A 14,121-nucleotide genomic window follows, 5' to 3' on the forward strand; every position below is an offset into this window, starting at 1 on the left:
ATGGACAGTGCTCACTGTCACCTGCCACTGTTGTGCTTCTTGGAGTCTCCGCCTTCGCACAAGCTATTTCCTCTGCCTGGAACATTCTCCTCCCACTGACCTTTCCTTCAACCCAACCAATTCCTCCCGGCCTTCAGAGCTCAGTCTAAGTGTCTCTTCCTCTCAGCGCGGCGCCTTAACCATAAACGAATAAATGCGGTGAGAAGGCGCCTAGGGAAGAGCAGGGTGTGCAAATCGGGGCTAGTCAATGGAGGAGTTTCCGTGAGGAGCCTTCTCTCGCAAGCCGCTGAGGGCCGTGACAATTCAGATGCGCAAAGGCTCAGGAAGGGCACCACAGCTCCTTGACCGGCGGGAGGCGGGAAGCGGGTGCGCGTACCCCGCGTGCACCGGGATCCGAAGGGCCCCCAGCCAGACCTAGCGGTGGCAGTGCGGCTGCTGGAGCTGCCGGGCGGCCCGCCGGAGGCGCCAGCCGGGAGCGCGCGGAAACCAGGCGGGTGGGCGCGCCAGGAGCAGTGACGGAGCAGGCGTCAGGTGTCCGGGAAAGAGCTCCCAAAGGCGCACGCAAGGGGACTGCGGAGAAGGCACCAAGAGGCCGGCGAGGAGCTGCGGTGGCTGGGAACCCGGGCCCGGCTGCTAGCAGAGGGATGCGCCCCACTCCCGGGCCTGCCTGTCACCCGCGGGGCCCCTCTACCTCTAGACCCGACGGAGGCATTTCCGGTCCTGGAGCGACACTCGTGCACCAGGAGGGGCTGCGGGGTCAGTCCTCGGGCCGGACCGAGAGTTGGGATGCCACCCGGGCAGGGAGACCAAGGACACGCCCCGCGGGAGGGCAGGGTCCGATCTCCCCGAACCGCTCCGCTATCCTGGGTCCCCAGGCCGAGTCCCCGCGCCCGCCCGACAGCGCGGCCAGCGGCGGGAGGGGAGCCCAGGACGACCTCGAGGCCCCCGACGGCTGGGCTAGGGATTCCTCGCCGAACACCTACCAGCGGGTCGCATCTCAGGTCGCCAACACCTGGCATCCAGAGCCCCTTCCTGGGGCGTCTGTTCCGCGGCCTTGGTCCCGCCGCTGTGCCCCCATTGGTCGAGTTCGGAGGGGGCGGGACCCGACGGCTGCAAGTTGGACTGAGAGAGGCCACCTCGGCCCGGGGCGCGCGGCACAGACTGAGGGTCCGCGCCTCCCGGAGCCCGGCGGGAGCTCGCCCTCCGCCTCTGAGCTGAGCTGCCTCGGCAGCAGCCGGACTGTCTGGCGCGGCGGCACAGACAGACTAGCCGACGGTCCCCGGTCCCCGGATGAGCCCTTGCCCGAGGAGGTGCGGCCCCATCCGACTACCCGGAGCCACGACAGGCGCCGCGGGCCGGGCGCTCTAGGGACCGCGCTGCGTTCGCGGGCGACGCCCGCCCCGTCCCGCCGGCCCCAAGCCCGGCCCGCCGCTCGCCGTCGGGGCGGCCCCAGCCCCGATCCCGGCCGGGAGCGGATGCGCGCGCGGTGAGGCCGCCCGGGTCCCGCCATGGCCGCGCGCCCCGGGCGGCTCTGGCTGCTGGGCCTGGCGCTGTGCGCGCTGAGCGGCGGCGGCGCCTCTGGCCCGCGCCCCTCGCCCGGCTGCCCGCAACGGCGCCTGGGCCCGCGCGAGCGCCGCGATCTGCAGCGCGAGATCCTGGCGGTGCTCCGGCTGCCCGGGCGGCCCCGGCCCCGCGCGCCGCCCGCCGCCGCCCGGCTGCCCGCGTCCGCGCCGCTCTTCATGCTGGACCTGTATCGCGCCATGGCCGGCGACGACGACGAGGACGGCGGGACCCCCGAGCGGCGCCTGGGCCGCGCCGACCTGGTCATGAGCTTCGTCAACATGGGTGAGAGCGGGCCCGGGGTGGGCGGCGGCGACCCCGCGAGAAGGCGCGTTGGGGACGTCTGGCCGAGGGGCCCCTCGGAGGCTGAGCGCGGGCTGCAGGGGTGTGTGCGCCACCTCGGGCAGGGCGAGCGCCCTGCTGGGAGCGGGGAATCCCCTTGTCGTGGACAAGGTACCGCAGGAGGGTAAACCACCCGGGTCAGGGCAGTGAAGTCTCAGGGGGGTGGGGGTTGGTGAGCTGCTTATCCAGCAGGGACACATGAGGGATGTGAGTCCCAGAGGCGTACATTCACCCGCGGCCAAACACACCCGATGGTAAGATTCATGTAGTGCTGGGTGGATGCGGGCAGTGCCAGGAAGACAGTCTGGTCCTGGGAAGGGAGGCAGATGAGTAAACAGAGGCTGTGATGCTGTCACGTTGATAAGGGCGGTACTGAAGAGAGGGACAAAGTTCAGCGTGGAAAACCGTGGTCACATCATCAAAGCACCAGAGTAGAGATGAGGACCCAGATGTTCTGAGTCCACAGCAGCCACTTCCCTGGGCCGCCTAGGGGTGGGGTGCTGCTGCGGGGTGGGACGGTGGGGAAGGAGTAGACTCTGAGCTCAGCGGGGCAGGGACTGTGGTCTTGTCACCCTGGGCTCACACCCGGGACTTGGCTTGTCATGGAATGAGTGTCCAGGCTATTGAATGACCTGATGGGCAGCTTGGACCCTCTTTGTTCTCCCACGTAAAGCCCAGCTTTTCCTCTCTGCAGAAATTATACTCCAAATCGTGGAGCCATTTACCCTTAAAGTTCTCAAAGATAAGTTTTCCATTACTAAACTCTCTTTAATCTACATTCATGAACATATGTCCCCCACCTGCTTTGCCTCCTGTCTGTGGCCAGTGAGGGGCAGGAGTCTGGGCTGAGGCAGACACTAGGATGGACCTGGGGACCCAAGGACTACAGCTCAGCCTCAGGTGGGGAGAGCTGTGGGACCCAGAGCAGTGAGAGGACCCTTGCCATGGTCACCAGCCTCCCTTCACCTACAGCACCGCTCTTAACCCTCCCAGCAACCTTGTTAGCAACATGACATTCATCCCCATCTCCCAGATGAGGACAGGGAGGCTCAGAGAGGCAGTGTCTTGCTCAGGACAATGTGGCCTCTATGTGGCCAAGCCAGGACAAGCCCAAGTTGTTTGGCCCTCCATCCAGTGCTCAAGGAGGTGACGTTTCTGTGTCAGGAGGGCAGGCTTTCAAGGTGGAGAGAGCTTTCAGAGGGATTTCGGGAGAGGAACCCAGGGGTCAGAGTGACAGTAAGTTTTGTGGGTCTTCAGCCATTTGCCTAAAGGAGGCCCGTCTCCCCCAAACCAGAGCTTGTGATGGGCTCAGGTTGGGGAGCGAGCAGCAGGAGGCAGCCGTTAACTTCTGCAGAGAGCCCAGTGCCAGGCACAGGACTTGGGCTGGCGGGTTCTAGATGCCACCTTCCTGGTTAGAGGGCAGGGGTGGGGACTTGGGACAGAGGCGACCACATGTGGAACTGAGGCTGGAGCTCCGTGCTGGGGGCAAGCTGACCCCGGGCTCAGGACCAAGAAGAGCTGTGGATGCAGTCACCCTGAGAATGCCTCCAGGGGAGCCGTCCATCTGAGTGAGTCACCGTCTAGCCCATGCCCCTCTTCCCTCAGCATCCCCTGGGGCAAGGGGTGCACAGCCCTGGTGGGAGCTGCTGCTGTGAGTCGAGCAGCACCCTGAGCTCAGGAGGAGCTGGTTGCCCTCCAGCTTCTGCTCTGTGATCTTAGGGAAGTCCCTTGCCCTCTCTGAGCCTCAGATCTCTGCTTGTAAAATGGGGCTCCTAGTGATCCATCCTCAGAGTTGTTGTGTGATAGGTTGATAGAGGGGGAGGGGCAGAAAGTCAGCCCCCTTTTTAGGGTGAACCTGGCCCCGGTCAGTGCTGATACCAGACCCTCCCAGCTGCTGCTCAGCCTTGGTGTGGATGTGATGGAAATGTCCCCACATGTCTTATAGACATGTGAAACCCAGAAACAGATTTTTAAAGTCAGCCAAAGGTGTTTTTATCTGTTTTTGAATAAAAACTAGCATTTGAAGTTCCATAGTCCTATAAATACTCATTTCACCCATGCAGCGACTTGTGAAGCTGTTTTAGCAGCCTCATTTCATGGGCTCAGAGAGGTTAAATAACCAACCCAGGGTCACACAGCACGTCCATGGCAAAATCCAGGCTGTGGATTCCAAATCCCAGTTTCTTCCCACACCACCTCTGTGTGTTTCATGAAGATCTAAAGCCTCTGATGCTGTGGATTAACAAGCAGATCTTTGTTCAGTGGAAGCCTGGCCTGTGGGCAGTCCAGCCAGCTGTCTGAGGGCCTTCTTTATTCTCACGTACTAATTGCACTAGTAAAACTCCTTCAGTTTGAGTAGTTTTAACTGGTAATTACCTAGGCTGATGTGGGGGATTAGAACTTACCAGGATTGTTTCCTCCTTTGGAGGCCCCGGCTCCAGGCCCCTGAAGGTCAGCGGCCCCTGAACCACCGTGGAGTCTAATAGCAGAGTCGCTGTGGCATCAGCACCCACGCCGAGGCTCCCACACCTGTTGGCTCCAGCTCCACCTCTGCTATTGGCCTCATCAGCTCCTGAGAAGCCAGTCGGGCCTGGTGCTTGCCGGGCCCCTGACCGTCAGTGGCACCTGTAGGACCCAGAGGCCTGGGCCTGCCGTCCAGGGGTCAGGCCTCTGCTTTTGAGCAGATGCTTTAGGAGCCGTGTCATGACTGACAGGGCCTGTGTTGGGGGCCAGGGCTGCAGTCAGAGCTGGGCCCTGCCTGGCCTGCCTGTCGATCTCCGCCTGTGGACTCTTGGCTCCCCTTGGCCAGGACACAGTGACGGGGCCGGTGCCCTCGAGGTGCGGACGGAGTCTGTCCCTGGTGCCGCCTGAGCTCAGGGGAGGAGGCCCTGATCTGGGAGGCAGCGCCCAGGTTCTTGTCCCTCCTGGGCCTGCCGTGGACTCCTGCCCGTCCCGAGCCACATCCCTTCCCTTCTCTGGGCCTCTGCTTTCCTGTCCGGCCCTGTGGCTCCTCGGAGGCAGCTTCTCACACCACCACCCATCCCTCCACCCAGCTCGGTGTGACTGGCTGGACCCCCGAGGGCCTCAGCCGGCCCAGCCAGCCCTGAGGGAGGAATGAGGCAGCAGAGGCCACCTCTGCATGTTCCTCCTGAGCCCTTCTCTGCATCCTCTCCTTGGAGCACCAGGTGCCCATGCTCTAGAGTGAGAAACTGAGGCACAAACAGCACTGCAGGCAGAAGTGTAGTCAGAACTGGATGGGCCATCTTCACTTTTGTCCTGACCCTTCCCTGGACTGGACTGATTCACTCCCGTGATCCTGGGTGGCTGAGGACACGGGTGGGGATGAGCTGAGGCTGTCGGATTCGGGAGACGCAGGGCTCAGTGCGAGCGAGGGACCTGGCCCGGGTCCTGCTCAGCCCCCTGACCTTCACCTCCGTGAGCCCCGGGGTCACTTTCTTTGGTTCTTTAGTAGGCAATTCTTGCATATTTTCCTGAATTCACTCCACAAATTGTCATGTAGTACCTGCTCTGTGCCAGGCTCTGTTCTAGTTCCTGGAATATGACAGGGAATGAAACTAAGTCCCCCCTTGTGGAGCTGACCTTCCAGTGGGAGAGAGAGACAGATAACAGTACATCAGCCACAGGTGATTGTCACGTGGTCTAGACAGTGACGCCTCTCTCTGGAAACCGGGAGCGGATGGACAGTGGGAGGGCAGGCAGGACTGGGCTGGGGGTTCTGGCCTGGGACTCAACAGAATTTGCATCATGACTCCACCCACTACTCTCAGTGTGATCTGGATTTTCAGTCCACCTCTAGGAACCTCAGTCTTCTCCTCTGTAAAATGGAGATACTCATGGTACCCACCCTAGGGGCTGTTCAGGGATTGTGTGAGATGACACCCAGGGATGACCACATGCCCAGAACCTCCTTGTCTGTCCTTTCATCTCATCTCACATTTACTGTCACATCTTTCTTTAATAAGAGGACAGTGAGGCTCAGAGAAGCTAGGTGGTTTTCCCAAGGCCACACAGCTGGTCAGTTCCCTGCCTGCACATCTTCTGCTCTTGTCCTACACCGAAGTGTCCTCTCCCCCGAGTCCAGGGGCCATCGTTAGGTGCAGTACATGCCGCTGAATGTGACTGTGTTGAATGTGTGTTGTAAACTGAGAATCCTGTTTTGAAAGTGTCTTTATTGCTTTGGGGTTTACAAATAACGCATGCCCATTGTACAAACTTCAGACCACAGAGCAACATATAACACAAGTGCCCCTGGGAACCCTATTTCTACCAGCCAGCCTCCTCAGGCAGCCACTTTCTGATTTCTATCACGAAACATTCCTTTGATCTGTTCTTGAACTTCGTGTGAATGGAATCATACATTCCCTACTCTGGGTCTAGTCTTTCACACAACATATTTTCTTGAAATTCATCCATGCTTTTGTTATGTATGTTGTTCTCATATAAGTGAGTTGTTTGCATTGCAAACCATTCTTATTAAGGGACATTCGGGTTGTTTCCAGTTTTTGGTTGTTCATAAAGCTATCTGGACGTGCTTGTACACATTCCTCTGTGGATATATTAAACCTGGATTTTCATCCTGACTCTGCCACTGGGGAGCTGTGAGACATCACACAGTTTCATTTTAAAGTCTCTGCACCTCATTCCCTCACCTTTAAAACAAGGTTCATAAGGGCTACCTCCCAGGGTTGTGTAGGACTAAGTGAAACATGCAGTCAGGCCAGCCTCATGCCTGCCACACGGTAGGAGAATAATAAATGGGAGCTGATATATTGCGTCCGACTTCCGTGCCTTTGCTCACATTGGACCCTCTGCATAGAATATACTCACCCCCATTTCTTCTTTTAAAAGGGATGGGCAGGGTTTTCCATAAGCCTCACTCCTCCCACGGCTCCTCCTCCGAAGGGACAGACTCCTCCCATGGTTAGAGCCCTCAGCCTTGCTCGTCTGGATTCCTTTTAGGATTCTGCCTGTCTGATCTGGGGGCACATCTAACCCCTCTTTCTGCTACTCCCCAGGAAACCATGAATAACCTGAGAACAGGGGCCAAATATGCGTCTCACGGCAACCCCCAGACTGCACCCCCCGCCCCCGCATGGCCACAGGGCAGCCTGGCAAAGTTGAGGGAACGAGGAAGGCGGCGGGAAAGCAGGGAGTGCCCAGAGCCAGGCGGAGGAGGCTGGGCCTGGCGGGTGGCACAGAAGCAGGGCCAGCCTCCCCGTCTTTGCAGATCACCCTGTCCCTCCCCTGGGACCTGAGTCCCCGCAGGGCCCTGCCTGGGGGACAGTGGCCTCAGCAGGCCACCTCTCAGGTACCTGTTGACGGAAGAATCTTGTGAACAGGTGACCCCCCCATCTCAGAATTGCCACCCAGAGATAGTCCAGGGCCACTCATTTTATATGGGCTCCAAGTCTGCAAGTCCACGTGAAGGGCCCCTAACCTGACACATGACCCCCAGCAAGTCTCTGGGCCTCAGTTTCCCATCTACGCAGGGTTGCCACGAAGCCCTTTCCAGCTCCCACAAAAGAATGTGTCCCCCACCCTCCCTGCCCACTGATGGGGCTCCTCCAGGGCTGAGGCACAGGGTGGGAGGACACCCGCCACTCCTCACGGGCACCCATTCCCCACGGGCACCCATTCCCCACGGGAGAGAGGGGATGTGTCACCGTGACCACGTCCTTCTGGAAAGCCCCACAGTTCAGGCCTTTCCTGGGTTTGAACTGGAGGAACCGCATCCTTCTTGCTCACATCTCCTTGGATCTATGTTTGGCCTTGGCGGGCTTGATGTGGTGCAGTGGGCAGGTTGTTCCCTTTTAATTTGGGCTCTGAAGCCGGCCGAGGCCTGGACCAGTAATTATAAGCACAGAGCCATTTATGGAAACAGCTCTTGAAAAAGTCAGTAATGAGAACTGACTAAAAATACCCCCAGGAGTGAAGCAGGGGGCCTGCTCTGCGCAGCGCTGAGATTCCTGGGCGGGAGGAAGCCCTGAAGGGGCAGAACCGTGGGGGTGATGGATTCTACAGCTCACTCGACACCCGCACGGGCCACGGAGACCCGGGTGTTTCCTTAGGTCTGAGGGGCCCCTCGGCCTTGTTACCGGCAGGACCAGCCAGACGGGCCCAGCCCATCCGCCTCCGGGGCCCCAAGGGAGCCTGTCCTCCACCTCAGGGGCCGGGCCGTGAACGGAGGCGAGTCCCACAGTAAAGTGAGAACATGGGCGGCTTGGGTTGGAAACCCTCGGTGACGTGGAAGCCACTCCCAGACCAGGAGGACGCCCCAGCCCAGGGGCTGGCTGCTGTATGCTGAGCCGCTGTCCTGGGGACCAGGAGCCCTTGGGATGAGGGGCCGGGCCTCCCCTCTCTGGGCCCCCGGGATGAGCAGACTGCTGAGGCCTCCCGTTTCCACCCCACATTGTTCAGTCTCTGTCCTCAAAGTGGTCACCGTCCAGAGGGCAGAAGAGCCAGGGACGGGGACCCCCGGGACAGGGACAGGGAGAGACCGGCAGGCTGATGTGTGTGGGCTCAGAGGCGGGCAAGGGGGCTTTCACAGCTGGACCGAGAAGAAAGTAGCCTTTATACTTGGCGGGATGGGGCAACCCCGGAGAGAGCGGCTTCGAGGAGGGACTCCAGGGGGAGGGTGTTTGCACCAGAAGGCCCAGGAGGCCGTGAGGATGGGCAGGGCCAGCCTGTGTGGGTGAGGGGCGGAGGCTGGACAGCAGAGCCAAGCGTAAGACCCTCCCATGGGCCCTGAAGGGCTGGGGAAGGGTTTGAGGGCAGGAAGGACTGTCAGATCAGAAGATGCCATTCTGTCTCTCTTTCTAAAAATTTTATTGAAGTATAATTGATTTACAATGTTGTGGTAATTTCTGCTGTACAGCAAAGTGATTCAGTTATATATATTCTTTTTATATTCTTTTCCATTATAGTTTATCACAGACGTTGAATATAGTTCCCTGTGCTATACAGTAGGACCTTGCTGTTTATCCATCCTATATATAATAGTCTACATCTGCTAATCCCAAACTCCCAATCCTTCCCTCCCCCACGCCCCCTTGGCAACCACAAATCTATTCTCTATGTCTGTGAGTCTGTGTCATAGATAAGTTCATTTGTGTCATATTTTAGAGTCAACGTATAAGTGATATGGCATTTGTCTTTCTCTTTCTGACTTACTTCACTTAGTATGATAATGTTTAGGTCCATCCATGTTGCTGTAATGACATTATTTTGTTCTTTTTTATATATATACCTCATCTTCTGTATCCGTTCATCTGTTGATAGACATTTAGGTTGTTTCCATGTCTTGGCTATTGTAAATAGTGCTGCTGTGAATATAGGGGTGCATGTATCTTTTCAGATTATAGTTTTGTCTGGATATATGCCTAAGAAGAGAATTGCTGGATCATATGGTAGTTCTATTTTTAGTTTTTGAGGAATCTCCATACTGTTCTCCACAGTGGCTGCACCAATTTACATTCCCACCAACAGTGCAGGAGGGTTCCCTTTTCTCCACACCCTCTCCAGCATTTATTATTTGTAGACTTTTTAATGATGGCCATTCTGACCAGTGTGAGGTGGTACTGCATTGTAGTTTTGATTTGTATTTCTCTAATAATTAGTGATGATGATTATTTTTTCATGTGTCTATTGGATGTATGTCTTCTTTGGAGAAATGTGTATTTAGGTATTCTTCCCATTTTTTTGATTGGGTTGTTGCTTTTTTTGTGTGTGTGTTATTGAATTGTATGAGCTGTTTATATATTTTGGAAATTAAGCCCTTATTGGTCCCATCATTTGCAAATATTTTCTCCCAGTCCATAGGTGGCTGTCAAAAAATTCGGTTTTTCTTTTTTTTTTTTTTTTGGCTGTGCCGTGCAGCATGCGGGATCTTAGTTCCCCAACCAGGGATCGAACCCAAGCCCCCTGCAGTGGAAGCGCGTAGTCTTAACCACTGGACCACCAGGGAAGCAGATCCCATTCTCTTAATAGGCATGCTGAACTGGAAGAAGAGGGTGTCTTTTGAAACGATAAATTTTAGTCAGAAACAAGACAGATTTGGGTTGTCTCAGTGACTCTAAATTTGGTCCAGGGCACAAAAATAGCCCAAGCCTTTATTGGTGTCAGGCTGGCGGATACAGGGTGTGGCATCTAGAGATCTAGCCTGTGTGGAGGGTGCAGCCCTCAGACGTGGGAAGGCAGAACATGGATGGTGGCCGTGGTGGTGGAGGCTGCCTCGTGCCCCCGGCAGGCTCTTTCTGCAAATGTGGGATCTGGAGGCCATTTTATCAGAGGCTGGAGGAGAAGGCCGAGGGTCTGAGACTGCTTATTTTCCTAGAGCCACAATAAGGGGTTAAGAAAGTAAACACTCTGACTGCTTCCCCAAGTGGAGCTTTGTAGAAAAGAAGGTACCTGTGGAACCAGCCGTGGCATCGTGCGTCCCCAGTGCTGGGCCCATGCCTCACCACTCAGGTATCTCAATGGAGCTGGCTGTCAAGAGTCTCTGTTGGCTTCAAGAAACTACAAGTGGCTTCCAACCCACCTCACAGGGTCATGAAGTGTCATAGCATCAGCAAGAGTTGAACTTTATTAAATTCTTCCTAGGTCACAGAACTTCTTTGAATCACTGTGATGAATTCTTGAAGGCTGAGAAGTAGGATTTATTGTACATGAACTGGCCTTGCTTCTCACTCCAGCCTCATCTTGGACACCTAGACCCTGGACCACTAGATTCCAGCCCTGTGGACCTCCTGGATGTTGCTCAAAGATTCAGGGCCTTTGCATTTGTGGTTCCATCTGCCTGGAAGGCTCTTCCACCACCTCTTCACATGACTGGTTTTTCTTCCTCCTCCAGACTTGACTATTTATTTCCCTCATTTAGGGTTTAGAAGAGTGAATTGATTCCTAACATTCTGCAAAGGCGGTGGTTCTCAATCTCCCAGGAGACATTTGGCAGTATCTGGAGACATTTTTGGTTGTCACAGCTGGGGAAGGGAAGGTGGTGCCACCGGCATCTAGAGTGCAGAGGCCAGGGATGATACTAAATATTCTACAGTACACTGTACAGTCATCCACAGCAAAGAATTATCTGGCCCATAATGTCAATAGTGCCAAGTTTGAGAAATTCTGTCCAAAGATGACCAATGTTGCTGCTGATGACCTAATGGATGTTAATATACGTGATACTTTTCAATCTATTACAGTTCTCTCTGATGCTCAAGTTGTCCCTTCCATGGCTATTATGAAGCCTCTTCAGGTTAGCTTCAGAGTACTTTTAACTCTCTTCTAGGAGGTTCAGGGAGCTTCCTTGCCTTCTGGGATGAGATGTTCCAGGCTGTGCTTACGCATTTCCTGCCCTGGGTCAGAAATGGGTCATTTCTCTAAGAGCCCTGGTGCCTTGTGGTGGAGTTGATCATTTAAGACTACACTCGGGGCATTAGAGCTCCCCACTGTCCCTCATTGGCCACCATTTCTAGGCTTTTTCAGTGGACAGAGCTAGGGAATATGTATTTTCTAAGAGAAAAAAATCATGAGTTCAAACAAATATTTCCTTTTTTAAAAAAATTATTATTTTTTGGCCACGCCAGGCAGCATGCAGGATCTCAGTTCCCTGATCAGGGATCAAACCCGTGTGGAGTTTGGAAGTGCGGAGTCTTAACCACTGGACCACCAGGGAATTCCCCAAACTAATATTTCGTCTTCTTTTTTTTTTAATATTTATTAATTTATTTTAGCTTTGGCTGCGTCAGGTCTTAGTTGCCCCACGCGGGATCTTCATTGCGGCATGTGGGGTCCTCCGCTGTGGCGCGCGGGCTCCTCTGTTTGTGGCCCGCATGCTCAGTAGTTGTGCAAGTGAACTTAGTTGCCCCGCAGCATGTGGGATCTTAGTTCCCCAACCAAGGATCAAACCTGCGTTCCCTGCATTTGAAGGCGGATTCTTAACCACTGGACCACGAGGGAAGTCCCCAAATATTTCTTTTTTTTTTTTTGCGCTACGTGGGCCTCTCACTGTCGTGGCCTCTCCCGTTGCGGAGCACAGGCTCCGGATGTGCAGGCTCAGCGGCCATGGCTCACGGGCCTAGCCACTCCGTGGCATGTGGGATCTTCCTGGACCAGGGCACGAACCCGTGTCCCCTGCATCAGCAGGCGGACTCTCAACCACTGCGCCACCAGGGAAGCCCAATATTTCTTTTTTTAAATTTTTGTTTTATATTGGAGTATAGGTGATTAACAATATTGTCAGGTGTACAGCAAAGTGATTCAGTTATGCATACACGTGTCTATTCTTTTTCAAGTTCTTTTCCCATTTAAATTATTACAGAATATTGAGCAGAGTTCCCTGTGCTATACAGTAGGTCCTTGTTGGTTATCTATTTTAAATATAGCAGTGTGTATATGTCAATCCCAAACTCCCAATCTATCCCTCAAACTAATATTTCCAATTCAAGCTTAGGATTATAGACTTACTTAAATTCTTTTTTTTATATTTTATATTTCTATTTTCTTTTGCACTGAATAATTTGGTCCTAACAACATTAATATGATAATCAAACATATCCTACACGTGTAATAGGTGTAGAATAACGTCATCATAGCAATACGATTACTGAAAAATTAAGATTTATTTTTAGTTTATTTTGTCCTTAAGCTATCCCACTAGGGATTTACAGTCAAATTACTCTGTTTGAAAATGACTTGAAATAATTCCTCACTGTGTGGGTAAGCCACCAACTCAATATACCCACCATTTATTTACTTTATTCTGCATTTTAGTCTTAGGTATTACTCTTTGCTTTTGTATTTTGAATTATTCTTGTTTTATACTTATGTGAAATATTTACAAAATTTACAAAGCAAGGGACATTCAGAGAGGCCTGGCTTCCATGCCTGTCTCCTACACTCTGTCTCTGTTCTCTTCCTCCAGCAAAAGATAACTACATTTTTTAAGTTGAAATATAGTTGACATACAATATTATGTTAGTTTCAAGTATACTACATAGTGATTTGACATGTGCACACATTATGAAATGATCCCTGTAAGTCTAGGAACCATCTGTCCCCATACAAAGTTATTACAATATTATTGACCGTATTCTTTATGCTGTATATTACACCCCATGACTTATTTATTATAATAACTGCAGATTTGTATCTCTTAATCCCCTTCACCTATTTCACCCACTCCAACTATTTTTTAATTAATTTATTAGTTTGTAGTTTATCTCCGTTTTAAAAATACAATTACATATATACGTACCTATGATGTGTATGCATTTTTATAATATTTGTATTTTGATCTGTTCTTAGATAAAAGGTATATTATCTGTACTGTTCACCTTAGCTCTCTTTTTTTTTTTTGCGGTACGCGGGCCTCTCACTGTTGTGGCCTCTCCCATTGTGGAGCACAGGCTCCGGACGCACAGGCTCAGCGGCCACGGCTCACGGGCCCAGCCGCTCCGCGGCATGTGGGATCTTCCCGGACCGGGGCACGAACTCGTGTCCCCTGAATCGGCAGGCGGACTCTCAACCACTGCACCACCAGGGAAGCCCCACTTTAGCTCTCTTTAAGAAAACTGTCTCCTGGAGATCACTTTATTGCAGAATATAGATGATCTCTTTGTTCTAATTTACAGCTGTTTAGCACCCCATCATGAAGAGGTACTGTGGTTCACTTATTCCATCTTCTGTTGATAGACATTTGGGTTGTTTCCAGTCTTTTTCTGTAACAAGTTACAAAATTGGGTCATAACAAATAGTCTTGTATGTACATCTTTTTGTATTTTTGTGAGTGTGTCTTTGGGACAATTTCTTAGAAATGAGATGTTTGGGTCAAAACATGTATAATTTTGCTAGATATTGCCGGATTCCGCTCCATAGGGATTATGCCATTTTGCGTTCCTGCCAGCAATGCACGAGTGCGTGATCCAGTCTTAGAGTGTCTTTCTGGAAAGATTTTTCCAAAGTACCACATCTAAAGTAACCCCACACTGAGGGCTTCCTTGGTGGCACAGTGGTTGGGAATCCACCTGCCAATGCAGGGGACACGGGTTTGAGCCCTGATCCGGGAAGATCCCACATGCCATGGAGCAGCTAAGCCTGTGCGCCACAACTACTGAGCCTGCGCTCTAAAGCCCATGAGCCACATCTACTGAGACCGCATGCCACAACTACTGAAGCCCGTGCATCTAGAGCCTGTGCCCCATA

General features: G+C 53.3%; 1 protein-coding gene across 1 annotated transcript in view; it reads left to right on the plus strand.

Moving 5' to 3' along the window:
* The first annotated feature begins 1,508 nt into the window (after window positions 1-1,508).
* Window positions 1,509-14,121, plus strand: part of LOC116743977 (bone morphogenetic protein 8B-like) — a 35,670-nt gene continuing 23,057 nt past the window's right edge. The window contains exon 1 of the mRNA XM_032613234.1: window positions 1,509-1,845. Coding sequence (XP_032469125.1) covers window positions 1,509-1,845 — 337 coding nt within the window. The remainder of the gene's footprint in view (window positions 1,846-14,121) is intronic.

Source organism: Phocoena sinus, chromosome 1, assembly GCF_008692025.1.
Source record: "Phocoena sinus isolate mPhoSin1 chromosome 1, mPhoSin1.pri, whole genome shotgun sequence".
Lineage (NCBI taxonomy): Eukaryota > Metazoa > Chordata > Mammalia > Artiodactyla > Phocoenidae > Phocoena > Phocoena sinus.